Genomic DNA, 19,064 nt, shown 5'->3' on the forward strand with positions numbered 1-19,064 from the left:
CCAACAGAATAACAACAAAGAAACAGCAGAGTTAAACTACACATGAGACCCGATAGGCCTAATAGACATTTAAAGAACATTTCACCCAACTGCTACGGAATACACATTGTTTTCACTGCACATGGAACATTCTCCAGAATATATCATATCTTAGGACACAAAACAAGTCTCAACAAATTCAAAAAGTAGATATCATATCAAGTATCTTTTCTGACCACAATGGAATAAGACTAGAAAGTGATAACAAGAGAAATATCAAAAAATAAACAAACACATGGAAATTGAACAACATGTTCCTGAACAACCAATGAGTCAATGAAGAAATTAAGAAAGGAATTTTAAAATTTCTTGAGACAAATGAAAATGAAAATACAACATACCAAAATCTGTGGGATATAGCAAAAGCCATAGTATGAGGGAAGTTTATAGCAATAAATGCCCTTAATATAAAAAAGTAGAAAGTTCAAATACACAACCTAATGATGTACCTCAAGGAACTAGAAAAGCAAAAGCAAACCAAACACTAAATTAGTAGAAGGAAAGAAATGTAAAGGTCAGAGCAGAAATAAATGAAATCGAGACTAAAAATAAATACAGAAGATCAACACAACAAAAAGTTGGTTATTTAAAAAGATAAAATCAACAAACCTTTAGCTAGACTGAGAAAAAAAGAGAGAAGACCCAAAGAAATAAAATCAGAAACAAAAAAGTAGGCATAATAAGAGACCTCATAAATACAAAGAATCATGAGAGACTACTATGAACAGCTATAAACCAACAAATTGGAAAACTAGAAGAAATGGATAGATTCCTGAACACACCTAATGAGACTGAACAATTAAGAACAAGAAAACCTTAATGAACCAATAATGAGCAATGAGATGAAAGTTATAATAAAGTCTCCTACCAAAGAAAGCCCAGGTCCTGATGGCTTGACCCCTGAATTTCACCAGACATTTAAAGAACGACTAATGCCAATCCTGCTCAAACTTTTCAAAAAAGCTGAATAGGAAGGAATACTTCCAAATTCATTCTGTAAGATAATATGCCAAGAAAAATAATAGGCTGTGGATAAGGAAAAACAGATACTTTAACATTCTTGCAAATGAACTGGATCTTTTTGTGTAGTGTAATGTCAAAATAATTCTTTATATTATGACACACAGCTGGAAAGTGACTGTGTAGCATACAACTGGAAAGTGACTGTGTAACACAAAACACATCTTCTACATTCAAAATTTGACCATTTATTGCGGTATACATTTAGTTTCTGATACTTATAGGGAAACTCGAAGACAGTATCCTAAAATCTGCCACAGACAATGGAGGATGGATTGACACGAAGTTGTGTGATAGACCTTTAGAGACAGTATGACCGAAAGAGTGGCAACCCAAAACTAAATGCAAAATTTCAATATGTAATTCTCACAGCAGAGATTTTATAATTTTCATATTTCAAAAATTAAGTTTATCTAATGGCAATAAAAGTGTTTTCCATATAGTTAATGCAATTTGGTGACATCATTTTTAAGATGTCTGCTAATTTTTGTGTCTGAATTTGTTCATAACAGTCTCAAGCCATCTCTGTTATTACATGTGTTCATATTAGCAGCAGTAAGTAAAGACTAATTCGCAGTTGTTTTATTAGTAGCTTGAATACCGTGGGTAGTATTGTTGACAGTGATGTACTTTTAGAAAAATTTTAGAAAATCTAAAAAACAAAAAATACGATCTTTCCTCAATTTACCCAGTAATTGCATTTCTCCAGAACTCAATGCATAGGTCACTGAGTCTTAAATTTCTTTGTCTAATATATGCCATGACAAAAGCTAAGTTTTTGTGCTGAAATACTTTAAAATTGTATAGGTAATTTGGAAATATGTGATGTATTGATTAGACACTATGGAAGTAAAAATTATATTATTGAATAATTTATAATATTAAATACTATCTTAATTGGATTTAAATATGTCTTTTCATGACAACTTCCTTCTAAATTATTTTACTTAATTTCTTTTTAAAAACTTTCAATATTATGTAGCAAAGTACTTGCAATTTACACTTATGGTGGATTTTCTCTGGTATGACATTTGAAAGTCATGTGGGATGTGGGACATGGGACAATTTTTCATTTGGTGTCCTCTTAATAATTCCAGGACAGCTAGCATTTCTAAGTCCTGACCACAAAAGAACAGCTAATTCCCCTCCAAACTTTCAAACACCCTCAAGGGGGCACTAGTGCCCCAATTGAGGATCAAGGGCAGTCTCTTACCTTTCCTGCACTGAAGGCAATCTGCTCTTCCTCCCTTGTGGTCTATACTTAAATTCTACGAATGTGGAGAGCACCAACTTCCAACTTTGCATAATCTTTCTAATAAGAAAAAAGTTGCCTGTCTACCAATTCCAGCCATTATCTCTGACTCTGTCCTCTGTGGGTGTAAAGGGCCATTCAAAAACTCATTTCCAGGCAACCATAATTACTTGAAGATTGAGCTCATATTCCCAATGTCTTCCTTTTTCCAAGCTTTACTAATACAGGAAGCTATTAAGTGTTTCTCAGGTCCTAGCAACTTTCTCCAACTCATTTGGTTTTTCAGTCTCCCTTAAAATTTAAGTTCAGAGGTGGTCTTATCAAAGTAGCATTTAGTGGGCCTATTGGATACTTCACTGAAATTTCCATGTGACATCATGGTCTATGGTGCCTCAGGAATATGAGTCAAAGTCATGAACTGGTACAACTGTATCTACATAGGACTGTGAGTTAAAACCATGATAGTTTCCCAAACTTATCAAAATGTTTGGAGTCTCCATGTCTCCCTGATAACAGAATGGACTATGTAAACCAGCTTGGAAAATTTATTTAAACTTTACAAGAAGGAAAGTTGAGTTTTCATGGAAATTATTTCTAGTTAATGTAACCCTTAGGATCAATAACCTTTTTCTTATTGGTATCTTAAAGATCAAATGGAATATTGTTTCTATCTTATTCCTCTCTGTAGACAAGACAATCTATATATGATGTGCCTTTCTTATTTTCTTGAAAACATATAATGTTGGTTTTTATCTTTTAGTCAAAAGATCTGTTCTACTAATCATGTTATTGTGTATATAAGCCCTTTCCATTTTATATAACACAATGCCTGAACACTTATAACTGCTTAACAGATACTGTTGAATGAATTGAAATTGCGGACCTCAGAGTTGAACATAGTATTCCAGTTAATATTTAATCGGAACAAGTTTAACCTTTCAGAGAAGTGAAATAATATCTTGCTTTAGTAGTACCTGAATTGCAGGTTTTGTGTGTGTCTGTGTTTTTTTTTACAGAACTTTCATTCTAGTTGTTTTATGTTTCTTCACAGCATTCATTTTGATATATATAGAAGTCATAGTCATTCTCCTTTAAAGAAAAATACAACTTTGGCACAGATTTTTCAGAGCATGTTTGAATCAGAATGCCATTGTTAAAGCTGAGGCCATAACTGGTTGGGCTAACCTGCAGTTCAATTTATCTGTAATAGAGGCCTCTTTAGAATGCCTCTGAATGACTCCTGTGTCGTGGAGGGTAGGTTCTACCTCTATAGAAAGAAATCAAACTACCAATGAGTCCAGTATCATATAAATTAATCTAATGTGTCATGTGCAAGGGTAGAGAGCCCTCAAAACAGTTGCCAGTAATTCTCAACATTGTATCATCAATAAACATCCACAAAAAGAAATGCACCAATAGTGGTGCTTTTCCCAGGATGTTGAACCAACCATCCCATTAGGAATTTTAGGTTGCCAGCAGTTTCACGAAACTTTGGTGGTATGTGATGACAGATCCCTTTGACAGTCAGTCATTACTATCTTCTAGTCTTGGTGAATCAACCTGGATCCCTGGGCCAACTTTAAGAGGACTTGCTAAGTCTACATAAGATACTCAGTTTCCCAACCTTAAAAAAAAGAAAAAGAAAGGAAAAAAAAAACAGGAATGAGACGTGTTGGACATATCACAAATAGCTCTCTGGTAATAGAATATCCATTCATCAATCCATTTAACTAATATATATTGAGAACCTTCTAAGTACTACTCAGATGCCAGACTACTTGTGGTAATAGTGATGGTAATGAACCCAGAGCGCTCTTTCACTTTCGGTTCACAAGCAGCTTATGATCTAGTGAAGAGGAAGATGGTAGTAAGTGCTGTACAGTGCTCTACAACAGGGAAATGCGGTGCAGAATGACTATGTGGTCAAAGCTTTCTTTGAGGAAGCCATGGAGGCTATGGTCTGAATAACAAGAAGGACTGGCCACGAAAAGGCCAAGAAGGAGGATGCCAGGCAGAGGGATCAGGCAGGCCTGAGTATAGATCTTTTAAGGCATGCAGTTGGAATATTATTTTCAGAGTAATGAAGGGCCATTTAGAGAACTTAAACAATCCGATTTACATTTAAAACAATCCCTCTGATTGCTTAATGAGAAAGGGATTATTGTATCAACAATGAAAGTTGGGGAACTAATTAAGGGGCTATTTGTGCCAGCTTTAAAAATTATATTCTAATTCAAAGAAGTTGCAAGAGAGTGATGGTGACTTTGACTACAGTGGTTGTAACGGAGATGAAGAGAAGTGGACAGAATTCAGGAGCTCTTTTGGAGGTTGTGTCCACAGAACTTTCTGATAGGGCAGAAACAGGAAGTGAGGGAAAGGGAAATTAATGACTCCCAGGCTTAACCCTTGAGCAACTAGGACAAATGGTGGTGCAATTCACCGAGATTGAGATGTCTAGTAAAACGACAGGAGGAGGACATTTAGGGTGAAGTAAGAATCAAGGATTCTTCTTTGGATGTAAAAAAATTTAAAATGATTATTGGATATCCCGGTGCAGATGTGAAGGCCAGGGGAGAATTCTGGGCTGGAAATGTAAATTTCGAAATGTCTGGATGAAATCACCAAGTAGTAAGTAAAGATAGAGAAGAAAAGAGAAGCCCTGGATCAAGTCTAGAGGAGCCACCCCAGCAGTTAGAAATTCAGCTTAGCAGGAAGCATCGGAAAGAGAGAGTGGAAAGGAACAGCTAAGGAGGTCAGAGAAAACAAAACAAAACAAAAACAGAATTGCACACCGCCATCATCAAACTTCTGCTTTATCCTGACCACAGACATGTTCAGGCAGGTTTGAGGTAAGGAATCATATAACTTTAGTGCTAGGAGAGCTTTTGTAGATAATTCAGTGCTATGTCCTCATTTGAACAAGCTGGCGCTTAGAGAAATGTGACATGCTTTATACATTGCTAGGTCTCGGTCCAGAAACAGTCATTTCATAATTTTTATCCATCTGCTGCTTCTATTCCTGGACTGGGGTGTGGCCTTTTTCCTTCAAACTTCATTTTTTCTATTAAAAAATTTAACAGAACAGAGAGGAGCCTCATACCCACTTTTGTGACTTTCCGTTCCTCTTTGGAATTTGGTCTTAGGGAATTGGCTTGATTTTCTTAATCTTAGTCATGCACAGTTTTATAGTGATTAGAAATCTTTAAAACATAATTTGGCTATGGACAAGAAAAAAATCAAAATACTTTGAAATGTTAAGTATTTGGGGGATAGTAGGCTTTTTCTCTCTGTCTCTCTCAAATATGGATATAGATATATAGAAATCTGTAGGCTGCCAGTCAGCTAAAAGAAGCTAATAAAATGCTTAAGGTCTTATACTTTTTTTAAAAAAAATTATTCATCCTGTGAATCAGTGAATATTTATTTAGCATTTACTATATGCCACACACTCTTCTTGGTTCTGAGCATACAGAAATGAACAAAACTGACAAAAATGTCAACCCTCATTCTAATGGAGAAAAGGAGATGATAAACATAAATATAAGAATGTTAAATGGTGATAAGTGTCATGGAGAAAAGTGAAAGAGGAAAAGAGGGTAGGAAGTGCTGTGGGGGATGGGTGCAATTTTTGTGAGGAGTAGAGTAAGTGTCACTGTGAAGGTGATGTTTGAGTTAGAGCCTAAAGGAGATGAGGGAGTAAACCAAAGAGATCACTGGGATGAGATTCTGTAGGCAGAAGGAACCACAGGTGCCCAGCTATGGAAGCATAGTGTTCCTGGCAAGTTCAAGGAAAAGTCAGGCAGGCAGTGTGGCTGGAGTGGAACAAACAAGGTGGAGAGCCATAGATACAGGGCAGAGAGGTAGCAAGGGAACAGACCGTGTAGGGTCATTGAAAATACACTTTCCTGTGAGTGAGATGATTCTCCATTGCATGCTTTAAGCAGAGGCGCATAACCTAACGGGTTTCACTGGGTCACTCTGGTGATAATAGATTGTTCAGGGCAAGGATAAGAGCAGGAAGGAGCCAATTAGGTAATATGACCATACATCCCTGTTGCCTTAGACAATACCACTTTGCAACTCTTACGGATTAGTTGAAAGGCAGTAATCCTCTTTAGGATTTGGGGCAAGGCTTTTCTGCCCCAAAAGTGTTCCATGTGGACATTTTTGATAAATTACATGGTCACCTTAAAGTTTAGAGAACACTGAGTCTGTCCAGATAAGAGATTATACTTGTTTAGGTCAGACTGGGAGCCACAGAGGCGATGAAAAGTGGTCAGATTCAAAATTTATTTTGAAGGTGTTGCTGAGAAAATCTGCTGATGGACTTAGATGTTGTCTATGAATGAGTAAAAGCAGCCTAGAGACACAGCAAGATTTGCGGCCTGAGCAATTGGAAAGACAGAGGTTTGATTTATTAACTTGGAGAAGATTATGGGACAGGCTGGTTTGGGGCAATGTCAGAAGTTCAGGTCTGGGTGGGTCAACATTTTGAAGGTTCCTATGAAACCATTAAATAAATACTGAGCAGGCAGTTAGATAAAGGAGCTTGGATTCAGTGAAGACTTCAGGACTAAAAATATAAATTTGAGTGTAGGCAGGCGACAGATGTGATGAGTTAACAAAGACTCAATAAAGAAAAAATAATGCTATCCAGGAACTAAGCCCTGGGCCACTCCAACTTTAAGACATGGAGATGGTGAGTAAAAACCAGCAAAAGAGACTGAGGAGCATTGGCCAGGGAAGCAAGAAAGAGCACAGAAAAGTGTCCTGTCCCAGGAGCCAAGGGAAGAGAAAGCCTCAGCGAGTGGAGATTGTCCAGGTCAAACCTGTGAACAAATCTGGTAAGATGAGGAATGAGAATTGACTACTGATCTTAGCAGCCCAGAAGTCACTGGTGATTTTGAGAAGAGGCATTTGGGTGCCATGGTGACAGAAAAAAAAAATCTAATTAAAAGGTGTTCAAAGAGAACGAAAGGAGAAAACCATAAAATAGCTAGAATAACAAAATCTTTGAGGATTATATTATAAAGGGAAGGAGAGAAAATGCACAGGAGCTAAAGAATAGAAGAATCCAAGAATTTTTGGTAGTTTTTTGTTTTTATTTTGTTTTCTTTAAGTGAGTGAAAACAGCTTGTCTGTAGGCTAAGCAAAATGATCCAACAAAACAGACAAAACTGTTGATGCAGCATAGTTAGAGGTGAGACTTGGTGTGATGTCCTTGATTGGAGCAGAGGAGATGGAACCCGGGGATCCAGTGGAAGGATTGGGTCTGGATATATCTTCAGGAAGACAATGACAGACAAACAGACAGTATGGGCATTAATGGGATAGTGAGCAGAGTGAAGATCATGATAGCCGCTTGTCGATGGTTTCTTCTGATTGACTTCTTGTAAGATAAACACATGCATGTTCTTTAGGTTTGCAGGGGGCAATACCTGCCGTGCTACTCTTCTGATATATACCCTCCACGGCCAGCAGCCCCATGCAAACATTGTTTTCTGATTTAGGTTCTCAGTGACAGCCATGCCACAAGTCCCATGGCTCTGTACCTGGGCCTGACACTAACCAATCCCTCGCCTCAATATACCCCTCCTCACTGCAGTCTTCTGAGTGTCACCATGGTTTGTCAACTGCCCAGAGGCATACCAAACCACTTTAGTGCTTCTTTTTTTTTTTTGAGACAGAGTCTTACTCTGTCATCCAGGCTGGAGTGCAGTGGCCTAGTCTCTGCTCACTGCAACCTCCGCCTCCCGGGTTCAAGCGATTCTCCTGCCTCAGCCTCCCAAGTAGCTGGGATTACAGGCGCGCACCACCACGCCTGGCTAATTTTTGTATTTTTGGTAGAGATGGGGTTTCACCATTTTGGTCAGGCTGGTTCCGAACTCCTGACCTCTTGATCTGCCCTCAAATGCCTCCCATAGTGCTGGGATTACAGGCGTGAGCCACCGCGCCCAGCCCACTTTAGCACTTCTCTAAAGGCATTTCTCCTGCCCATCATAAGGTAGTGCATATTCTGCAGGTACATGATTCTCTCCAATGTATTGGAAGAATCTGAAGGAGGGACACATAGGGCGATGACTGTGAAGTCTGGCACTGACCTAAATACACAAGCAAGTGCCCACTCTGGAAAAGTTGGTATTCTAAGCAAAGAATTTTTCCAGAGGCCTGGTCATCCCCACTTATACGCAACTGACTGGGAAACTCACTGATTGGGAGGAAACCAGGTGTAATAAGAAGGGCCCTTGATTAGGGGTCCAGAGGTGTGGATCCCAGTTCTTGCCCTCACAAACAAATTGTGTTACCATAGCAAAGTAACTCAGACCCTCTGAATTCCAGCTTCCTATCTATAAAATGAGTCTGGGCTAGATGATCTTTTATGCTCCTTCAACTTTTAGAATTTCGTTCCATACCTGAGTTCAGAATAAAAGCAACAAGATTAATGATGCAATGAAAGTGCTGATCTTATTCTAAGAATTTTGCGATATGTGACTCCTAACAAAATAAAAATGCTAAGTAAAAGCACATATTCCTGGAACCACTGAAAAGGAGGAATTCAGATATTTGTTTTGAAACTAAGTGAAGAGAATCAGAAGGGTGAGGGGGTGGGAAGTGGGTGGATGATGAGAAATTATTTAGTAGGTACAATGTATGTTATGTGGGTAATGAATACCCTGAAAGACCTGACTTCACCACTATGCAATCTATGCATGTAACGAAATTACACTAGTATCCCATAAACATATGCAAATTTTTAAAAATTAAAAAAAAAAGAAAGTAATGTTAAATGGGAGCTTTCTCTGAAAATTGATCTTTAGAAGTTACTTAAGGTACTAAAACTATCAACCCATCTAGTGATTCACAGAAGAAGATATTATACCTGCTATCTCTAAGCCTTAAAGAATATAGGTAACGCTGGGCACAGTGGCTCACTGCCTGTAATCCCAGCACTTTGGGAGGCCGAGGCGGGCAGATCACTTGAGGCCGGGAGTTTGAGACCAGCCTGCCCAACATGGTGAAACCCCGTTTCTACTAAAAATACAAAAATTAGCTGGGTGTAGTCGTGGGTACCTGTAATTCCAGCTACTCAGGAGGCTGAGGCAGGAGAATTTTTTGAACCCGGGAGGCGGAGGTTGCTGTGAGCTGAGATTGCGCCGCTACACTCCAGTCTGGGTGACAGACTGAGACTCCGTCTCAAAAAAAAAAAAAAAGAATATAGTTAAAAAGTAATGCAAATGACAGACATTTCTAATTCCTGAGAAAATTTTATTTTTATATATAGGAAAAAGGTCTCATAATTTAATGTGTTTTCAGGTGCTAAATATTTGCCTGAATTTTTTTTTATTTCCTGGTTTTTTAAAAAAAATGTTCAAATTACTTGTTAAATGTATCTAGGAAAAGAATTTCCCTAAGTCAACAAGACAAGGTCTAATAAACTTCAGGTCTAACAAAGACTTCTGCTGTTTAATGTAAATATTTCTCTCCTTAATTTCATTGCATATCAATCTTAACTCACCCTGAATAATTTCTATACCTCTTGTTTATTTTCCTTTCAGATAGTGCTTTCTTTTGCAGATGTTATTTCACCAACTTGAGCATAGTTTCTGCAGCCCACACTGCTTACATTGCAGATGCTTCCTTTGGCCAAGTTGAATATGCTATATGACTTACACTGCTTAACATAGAGTTGTTTGAGTTGAGGAAAATAAAAATAAATGTAAAAGACTTATGACAATATAGATGTTAACATTTATGCTTTGCATATGAAGAGCATTCTAAAAAACTGTTATCAGTGAGGCTAAAGATTGAAAATAAATGTTGTTATGTGGATCATGGATTAAGATAATTTTAACAATACTTTTCTACTTAATTTTCCTTATTACCAGTGTTGCACATTTGTAAAATGACTCACCACACTGGTCCTTATGGATATAATCTTGGCCTCATAAACATCATTCTCTAGGCAGCTAAATTAGTGAGTCACATTAAAAGAAGAAACAATGTAATAGCTATCAGAGAAATATGGGTTTTAGACAATAAACACATTACATTCTGCTCCTAGGCTAAATATTGCATCTGACTATTCCCTTTGGAATTCCTGAGAAAAGGAAGAGATTTGCTGCCAGAGCACAGAATAAGAATCAGACACTAGCTCACACTTCAGGAAGGTCACTTTCACTCCCCAGAGATCCTAGGCAACAGCTTGAGCCTCTCATAATCCAATCTAAATTAAATGGTAGAGATGGCCTTGCAGCCTTCCAGTCTGCCCATATTCTATGCATTGTACTTGATTTTCTTATAAAATTAGATTGGATTCTCATTCCAAACCCGGAGAGGCATGGAATGAGAGAGAAGAAAAGAAAATAGGGAGGGCCAGCTAGTTGAGTGGAACGCCAGCAATGTTAGAAAGCTTTTAGAGGGTATTTAAAAGCAAACAACCCTATATCTATACCTCATTTTATGAAAATGGTATGTCTATCCCCCTTACCCATATACATAGGTACTCACACCAAATATCATGGACTGTGAAGTTATTTTAAACAAAAGGAAATTTGACATTTTGGAGCATGAGAATATTGAAAATGTTATGATTGAAAATGTCATTTAGAGAGATAAAAAGCAATAGCCAGGAGATGTTCCATAACTAATATCTACGTGGCTTTACATTATATAAAGTGTTTGTGTATACATTGTCTTAAATTTCATTTACTCTTCACAACATTATTGGGTTTTTCCTATCCTTCTGCTTTAGAAGACTGACTGTATTTGATATTTTATAGGGTTTTTTTCATCCCTCATGTGCAGAAAGGGACATATTTGATATTTTGAATAGTAAGAGACTGTATTAGTTTGCTAGGGCTGTCATAGCAAAATACCACAGACTGGGTGGCTTAAACAACAGAAATTTGTTTTCTCACAGATCTGGAGTCTGGAAGTTCAAGGTCCACGTGTGAGCAGAGTAGGCTTCTCCTGAGGCTTGCAGATGATCACTTTGTAACTGTGTCCTCACATGGTCTTTTCTTTGTGCTCGTACATCTCTTTACTGTCTATATTTCCTCTTCCTATAAGGACACCAGTCTGATTAGATTAGGCCACGTGCTAACAGCTTCATTTAATTTAATCACCTCTTTAAAGGCCCTATTCATCCTGGGTGTGGTGGCTTACGCCTGTAATCCCAAAACTTTGGGTGGCTGAGGTGGGTGGATCACTTGAGGTGAGGAGTTCGATACCAGCCTGGCCAACATGGTGAAACCCCGTCTCTACTAAAAATACAAAAATTAGCCCGGTGTGGTGGCAGGCGCCTGTAGTCCCAGCTACTCAGGAGGCTGAGTGGGAGGATCGCTTGAATCTGGGAGGTGGAGTTTGCAGTGAGTCAAGATCATGCCACTGCACTCCAGCCTGGGTGACAGAGCAAGACCCCACCTCAAAAAAAAAAAAAGTCACATTCTGAGGTACTAAGGGTTAGGGTTTCAGCATATGAATTTAGGGGGAGGGGATATAATTCATCCCATAACAAAGATAGAAAGCAATCAAAATGCTTTTGATGTCATTGTATTCCGTATCATATGCAATTGTCTAATTAATATTTAGCCACTATCTACTTTAATCTTGTGCTTCTGAGAATGGAAAACATGAGTCATGTAAACCAGGGGTGTCCAGTCTTTTGGCTTTTGGCTTCCATGTGCCACACTGGAAGAAGAATTATCTTGGGCCACACATAAAATACGCTAACAGTGATGAATCAAAAAAATTTCACAAAAAATATCTCACAATGTTTTAAGAAAGTTTATGAATTTGTGTTGGGCTGCATTCAAAGCCATTCTGGGCGGCATGCGGCCTACGGGCCATGGGTTGGACAAGCTTGATCTAAACCATCCTAGGCTGTGGCACTGAGCTGGCCTTGACTTCTCATGAGAAGTGGGAACCCCCTAGCCAGTTTTTGCCAGAAATTTCCAGACTTCTACTCTAGGCAATAAGAAGAAATGCTCTAACTCAGTACTATTCATTTGAAACATAATAAGGGCCACATGTATAACTTTCAATTTTCTAGTAGCCACATTAAAAATTAGTAAAAAGAAACAGGTAAAATTGAATTTGATATACTTTATGTAACCAAATATATCCAAGGTCATATTGTCCCAACATATAATCAATATAAATAATTATTAATGGGATATTTTATTCTTTTCTCACACTAGGTCTTTGAAATTCTGTCTGTATTTTACATTTGCAGCACCTCTCAATTTGGACTAGCCACATTTCAAGTACGCAACAGCTACATGTGGCTAGTGGCTGTGTTGAACAATTCACATTCCAATTCTTACATTTTAAAACATTTCCTGGGACAGTTGTTGTCTTGAGTAGGAAAATCTAATTATAAGCACTCCCAATTCAATTATACTTTCACTTGTGAAATCTTGTAATAGTAATAAGTTCATAATTATAATAATAATAAATTGTAATAACTTTCTTTGTTTCCTTTGGGATACCAGAGTTAAATTTCTGCCTGATTAATTTAGGGAAGCACACCAATCACGAAGATCCTGAACAGTCCTCAAGCAGGTGATTTATGTATGTATTCATTGACCTACAGAGCTGACATGTAAACGTCTTCCAGAAAAGTACGCAGTGATCATAGGTGCAGGGACCTTGAAATAATCTATTGCCCTCATGTTCCACCCAAAAAGAAAAATTTGTTACGTGGTTGTTAGATGCCCCAGACCTTTAGGAGATTTTCCTGAGGATCTTATCACCTAGAGCCACATTCTCAGCCAGAACAAAGGAAACCCTCACTGCATTATTCATGTCGTATTCCTTGGACCACTGGGAGCTCTTGCAATAATTCATGATAGTTCTTGACTTTGCCCCTGAAATTGGATAATTTTATCTACATAAAAACAGAAGAGAACATTAAGATACAACCTCAGCGTGTCTGGTCTTGCCTGGTGCTTGAATCCTCCTCTTTTGGTTGATGAATCTTGACTCATGTTTTAAATCAGCCGATAAATAAGATTTATTGGGTACCTATAGGTGGCTACTTCAAATGAAGACAAAGTCATTTATAACACATGACCCTTGTTCTTAAAGAATCTGATAGGATCTACTAGAATCAGGCCTTCACTCACATAGATTATATGGGAAATAATTAAAGGCAGTAGAATGTCAGAGAAGGGATAAATCATTAAGAGAAAGAGTCACCAAATGAGACTTCAAGGAGGAGGTAAGACTTTTTCTTGACCTTCGAATGAGCAGAATGAAGAGCATACTGATTGAAGGTAAACATGGGCTGACATAGAGCACTGCCCTGAAGTTCAGTGAGAAGACTGTCTTTCCCAGGAGGCAACACATCTGTGTGTCAGGAATGGTGGTGAAGCTGGTTGGATAGCATGCAGCCAGTTTAAGCAGGATCTTAAAGACATGGTATGTTTGGATGTGATACCACAGACAATGCACAGATAGGATTTAACATGAGTGAAATGGCATTTTAAGGTGATTTTAATCCATTGTTGACAAAATGAAGAAAGAATTGATTAGAGCCAGGGAAAAAGAGGTACAGCAAGTTTGTGATGATCAATGAGTGTGATCACAAAAGTCTAGACATGCAATATAATTTAAAAATAGATTAAAGGAGGCCGGGCGTGGTGGCTCATGCCTATAATCCCAGCTCCCAGCACTTTGGGAGGCAGAGGCAGGCAGATCACAAGGTCAGGAGATCGAGACCATCCTGGCCAACATGGTGAAACCCTGTCTCTACTAAAAATACAAAAAAATTAGCTGGGCATGGTGGCACACGCCTGTAGTCCCAGCTACTCAGGAGGCTGAGGCAGGAGAATTTTTTGAACCCGGGAGGCAGAGGTTGCAGTGAGCCGAGATTGCACCACCACTGCACTCCAGCCTGGTGACAGAGCGAGACTCCATCTCAAAAAAAAAAGATTAAAGGAAAAGGTAACAAGAGTTTTTAAAAGATATGCTCTCTGGGACTGAGAAATAAGGGAAGAGCCTCAGAATTGTGACTGAGGAACAATTCTGTAGTGTGCATTTTTAAAAAAGAAAAGCCTAGGCTCAGGCTAACTAATCATTCATCTATGCCCCCAAACAACTTCACACTTGGTTCTATAGATTCAAGTTCCACATGAGTCAGAATCCCTAAAGGACATAATCCTATTAGCAAAGGCAGTTATAAAGGAAGTGAGAAGTGGAAATTGACCTCTGTGTTTCATTAGCAGTCTTCCTCAGAGCAGAAGTGGGACAATACAATGCCTGGAGGACTGGACAATTCATTGCAAGTGAAAAAGGGCTCCTGACACCTATTGTGAATTTTGCTTGCCTAAGAAGAACTCATCTCTTTCCTCCTTCAACTCTTCTGCCTAACCTTGTCAAGTTGCTGCAGGAAAGAAACATGTTTCTTTTTAGTTGGACATAAGTTTAGGAGACCTGTGATAAATCATGGCAAGAATGATTTTGACATACTTCGTGGTCCTGGGCAGAGCCACAGTGATGATATTCTAGAAACAAGGTTCAAATCTTCCCACACAAAGATGTGTACCTGTCAAAGCAGTGAAATGGCCGACAGGACTTTTTCAAGCACCTCTAAAGGACAGGAGCTGGAGAACAGACTTAGGAGAGTGGGGCAGAAAATGAAAAATCCAAGTAACAAGCAGGAAGAAACCTGCAACAGTGGGTAGTCGTCTGACAGGCGCATATAGGTGGGTGGAGGATGCTGTTATGTGAACCTAGCAGCAAGATACAATATGTCCAAATAAGCAATGTCACGGGGTCTGAGAGCAGGTAATAGGGACCCCAGCTTAAGACCTTGAGTTCAGGCACAGCACTCTGCATACTGGGGGACCTAGAGGGAAAGACAACATCCAAAAGACAGGGTCACAAGCAGACCAGGAGACATTCAGGAATGGAGAATGAGACAGCAGATGACTATTAGAATTGAGGAAGAGGCAGGGTTTCTTGGTCTCAAGAGAGCAATGCCAGTGACTCAATTACTAGAAATAAGTATGAAAAGGACAGACAACACAGCTTCCTTTACGAATGGATTTATTTATTATTAAGATAAAATGTCTAAGATAAAAAATTTATCTAATGTTTTATTAATCTTCCAATCCCCTTCTATCAATTCTTTTCTTAAAAAATTATATTATCAGCCAGGCACGGTGGCTCACACCTGTAATCCCAATACTTTGGGAGGCCAAAGTGGGTGGATTGCTGGAGCCCAGGAGTTTGAGACCAACTTGAGCAACGTGGCAAAACTCCATCTCTGCAAAAAATGCAAAAATAAGCCAGGTAGTCCCAGTTACTTGGGAGTCAAGGCAGGAGGATCACTTGAGCCAGGGAAGATGAGGCTTCAGTGAGCTGTGTTCGCACTACTGCACTCCAGCCTCAGTGACAGAGTGAGACCCCCGCCTCAAAAAAAAAAAAAAATGATACTATCTGTTTAGCTTTATCTTTTTAAATTTTGACTAAATTTTCAAGCAGCCATTTTTCTGTCTGAGTCGTTCCAGATAGTTTCCAGAGAAAGGAAGACAGGTTGTTGGCTAAATACCAAACTGCATCTCATCATTAGAAGGAAGCACACCAAATTTCATTTTTCTCCACCTTTATTAAGTGCAGATTTTTGTTTCTCATCCAGGAAGTTCTGTATTATCAGGGCAATGCTAACTTCAGTATAAATGACACAGAAACTATTAATAGATTACGTCTATGATGAAACTGAAGTAGAAAACAGAAGTGTTCTGAAAAGAGAAGCAAAAAAATGGAAGGGGGAAAAGGCAAAGTATTCTGCCTTCCAAGTTAGATAGCTATCTTTATGAAAGGACATATTTCAAAGGCAATATAAAGTCTTTATGGTGCTCTTACCTACCTATATTTGAATTGGGGGATGCTTCACCTGCTTATTAGTGAAAGAAGAAAGAATACACTTAGTAAATTAAATTTTTTTAAAAACTTTGTCTTTGCTCAGAACCAGCTCCACCCAAATCACTCTTCGCAGTGAACAAAACCCAGACTTCAGTGACTTTGCTGTGGGTGGAAGAGGGAGTAGCAGATTTCTTTGAAGTTTTCTGTCAACAAGTTGGCTCCAGTCAGAAAACCAAACTTCAGGTACTGTACCTTTTGATCTACCTTTTCTCAGTTAACTTAAGTAAGGCTAATTATCTGGGCAAAATAAGAATCTTCTATTTCTTTGAGCTATATAAAATGAAAACTGTTTATTTGCTCTTTTGTGTTTCAGTGATAGAAATTAACAGCAGGCTTAGACCACACCCAAAAGTTGTTATGAGAACTTTTATCTTTGTCTGTATCACTTGTTCCTAATTCATAAGTCACTCCAGGTCAGACAAAGGAATAAAGGTAGTAGGCCACTGAATTGATCAAGGGAAGAAAGACCCTACCATATAAAATATAATTTAACAAATATGAACCATTTGCCAAGTATATAAAGGCACTGAATAGAACACACATGATAGAATCAATATTTGCCTTCAAAACATTTTTATATGGTGTGGACATTGCATAAGTATAGAAAAAAGTAAAGTAAAATATAAGTACCACAAGACAGGTCCATTCTACCAAGAGAATTTAAAAGAAACGTGCATATCTAGTTTGTAAGGGGGACAGTCTTATTGCAAAATGAAGACTGAGAGAAGGCTATTGCTAAAGCTCCAGAATTACAAATGGCAGATACGATAAACAGAGTTATTCACCAGGTCAGAATGAATGGAAGGAAAGAGATGAACCTGCAGTTCTATGAGTGGCAACGCCACAAGGAAAAAATATTTCACAGCCAGAAGTGAAAGGAAAAGGACAGATTTGTTATGGATTTTACATAATATAGTGTGTAGACTAATACTGTGAACATAAGTAATTGATCTTTTTTAAATAATGAAGTTCATGAGATTGAGAAGAAAAAAGGAATGCTGGGAGTGCAAATCTTTTCATATTGAATGCTAAGATAATTTGCTTTGATTCCTTTCTCCTTTTGAGATTCCCTTCTATGAATGTATCTCTTGTTGATTTGTACTGAACAGCTGAATTTTCTCTATTCTAAGAATCCTTTTGGAAAATAACTGCTCTGCCAATAATTGATTTTCTTCTCTATAACTACAGTGATGCCTTCCTTTAAGAAAACAATGGTTAGTTAGCTACTTACTACAACTGAGTCCTGTTAGCAAAAGTCTTTCCTTAGAATAATTCTTTTATAGAATAGTGAAAGAGAAGGAAGTGGAAGAAAATGCTGATGGCTCTCATTTCTTTATGCAAGGGTGTTTCAAAATCTTGTTTTGAAAAAGATGCTGGCTTATCTTTTGCTATTGTACAGTAGTACTTGTCACTAGTCTGGCCATGGATCCACCAAGTTAGCAACTTCTTTGACTCAAGAATAAGTTAATACTAAATGTTTCTTAGTGCGGATAGTTGCCATGTTTTAGTGGATGTTATATAAAAGCTAAGAATGCAGACAAAGGTGTAGTGTCCTTAATATATAAAGAATTGCTACAAGTCAAAAAAGGTAAAGGTCAACAACCCAAAACAAATATTTCATAGAAAAATACAGAAATCTCTTGAACAGATGAAAACTTCAGCAACCTCACTTATGGTAAAAAAAAAATGCAAAATAAAACTACAATATACAATTTTCACTAGTAATAATGGAAAAGCTCAGAGTTTGCAAATGTATGGTACTGGAAAGAATGTAGGGAGGCAGGCATTGTCACGCATTGATGCCAAAGGTGAGTAACTTGCAAAATGTCTGTAGAGAACTATTTTTCTATAGCTTTCAAAATTTTAAATGTACACTTTTTGGCTCAGCAGTTCAAAGAATGTGACACTAGCAAAGAATATATGAGTATATGTGTATGTGTGTACGTTCACACATACATATCACATGCATATATTGTGTGTATATATGTGTGTGTATATATATGTGTGTGTGTGTGCATGTGTGTGTGTCTATATGCATATGTGTGTGTCTTCCCAAATTTGTGAAATGAAGTTCATTGTAGCATTGTTTGCAATAGCAAAAAATCAGAGACCATTTACACATTCATCAACCAGCACTCATTAAATAAAGTATGGTATGTCCTTTCAATCGATTTCTGTCCAGCCCTTAAAAAGAATAAAACAGCTTAATCTGTACTGATATGGAAAAAGCACCAAAATATATTGATAGCTAAGGTAAAGAAATTAGCAGAACAATGTGTAAGCTAAGCCATCACTTATGTTTTTTAACTGTGTCATATATGTTCATACATCCATAAAATGCATATGGGAAGAAAAATAATGCCTGACAACATGGAATAATGCTGCTTCCATGGAAGGGAATTGGTCAGATGGGGAATGGGGAAAAAAGGAAACATTTTTCAATGCTATTCTTTGTCATCGTATACATTTTTTACTCTATCTATTACCAACTCAACTATGAAATATATTTTTTAAAAATATAGATGAAGTTAACCTAAAATTTATCTTATTTTCTGAAACCCCAGGAACCAGTTGCTGTTTCTTCCCATGTTGTGACCATCTCCAGCCTTCTTCCTGCCACTGCCTACAATTGTAGTGTCACCAGCTTTAGCCATGACAGCCCCAGTGTCCCTACGTTCATAGCTGTCTCAACAATGGGTAATTATACACATTAGTGAAATCTGGTCTTTGGAAGTTCTTTCCATATTTTTTTCCATATTTTTCTCACTTTTTTTGAATATATATATATGTATTTGTATCAATATTCCACCAAGAAATCCCAAGC

General features: G+C 37.9%; 1 protein-coding gene and 1 long non-coding RNA gene across 3 annotated transcripts in view; one reads left to right on the plus strand and one right to left on the minus strand.

Annotated features, from left to right (window-relative positions):
* Positions 1-19,064, plus strand: part of PTPRO (protein tyrosine phosphatase receptor type O) — a 259,115-nt gene that overhangs the window by 193,272 nt on the left and 46,779 nt on the right. For both annotated transcript variants that reach the window (XM_019038426.4, XM_019038427.4), the window contains exons 13-14: positions 16,284-16,423; positions 18,805-18,937. In XM_019038426.4, coding sequence (XP_018893971.3) covers positions 16,284-16,423; positions 18,805-18,937 — 273 coding nt within the window. The remainder of the gene's footprint in view (positions 1-16,283; positions 16,424-18,804; positions 18,938-19,064) is intronic.
* Positions 1-19,064, minus strand: part of LOC134756552 (uncharacterized) — a 50,146-nt gene that overhangs the window by 8,388 nt on the left and 22,694 nt on the right. The gene's annotated exons all lie outside the window — the stretch shown is intronic.

Source organism: Gorilla gorilla, chromosome 10 (genome assembly GCF_029281585.2).
Source record: "Gorilla gorilla gorilla isolate KB3781 chromosome 10, NHGRI_mGorGor1-v2.1_pri, whole genome shotgun sequence".
In the NCBI taxonomy this organism is placed as follows: domain Eukaryota; kingdom Metazoa; phylum Chordata; class Mammalia; order Primates; family Hominidae; genus Gorilla; species Gorilla gorilla.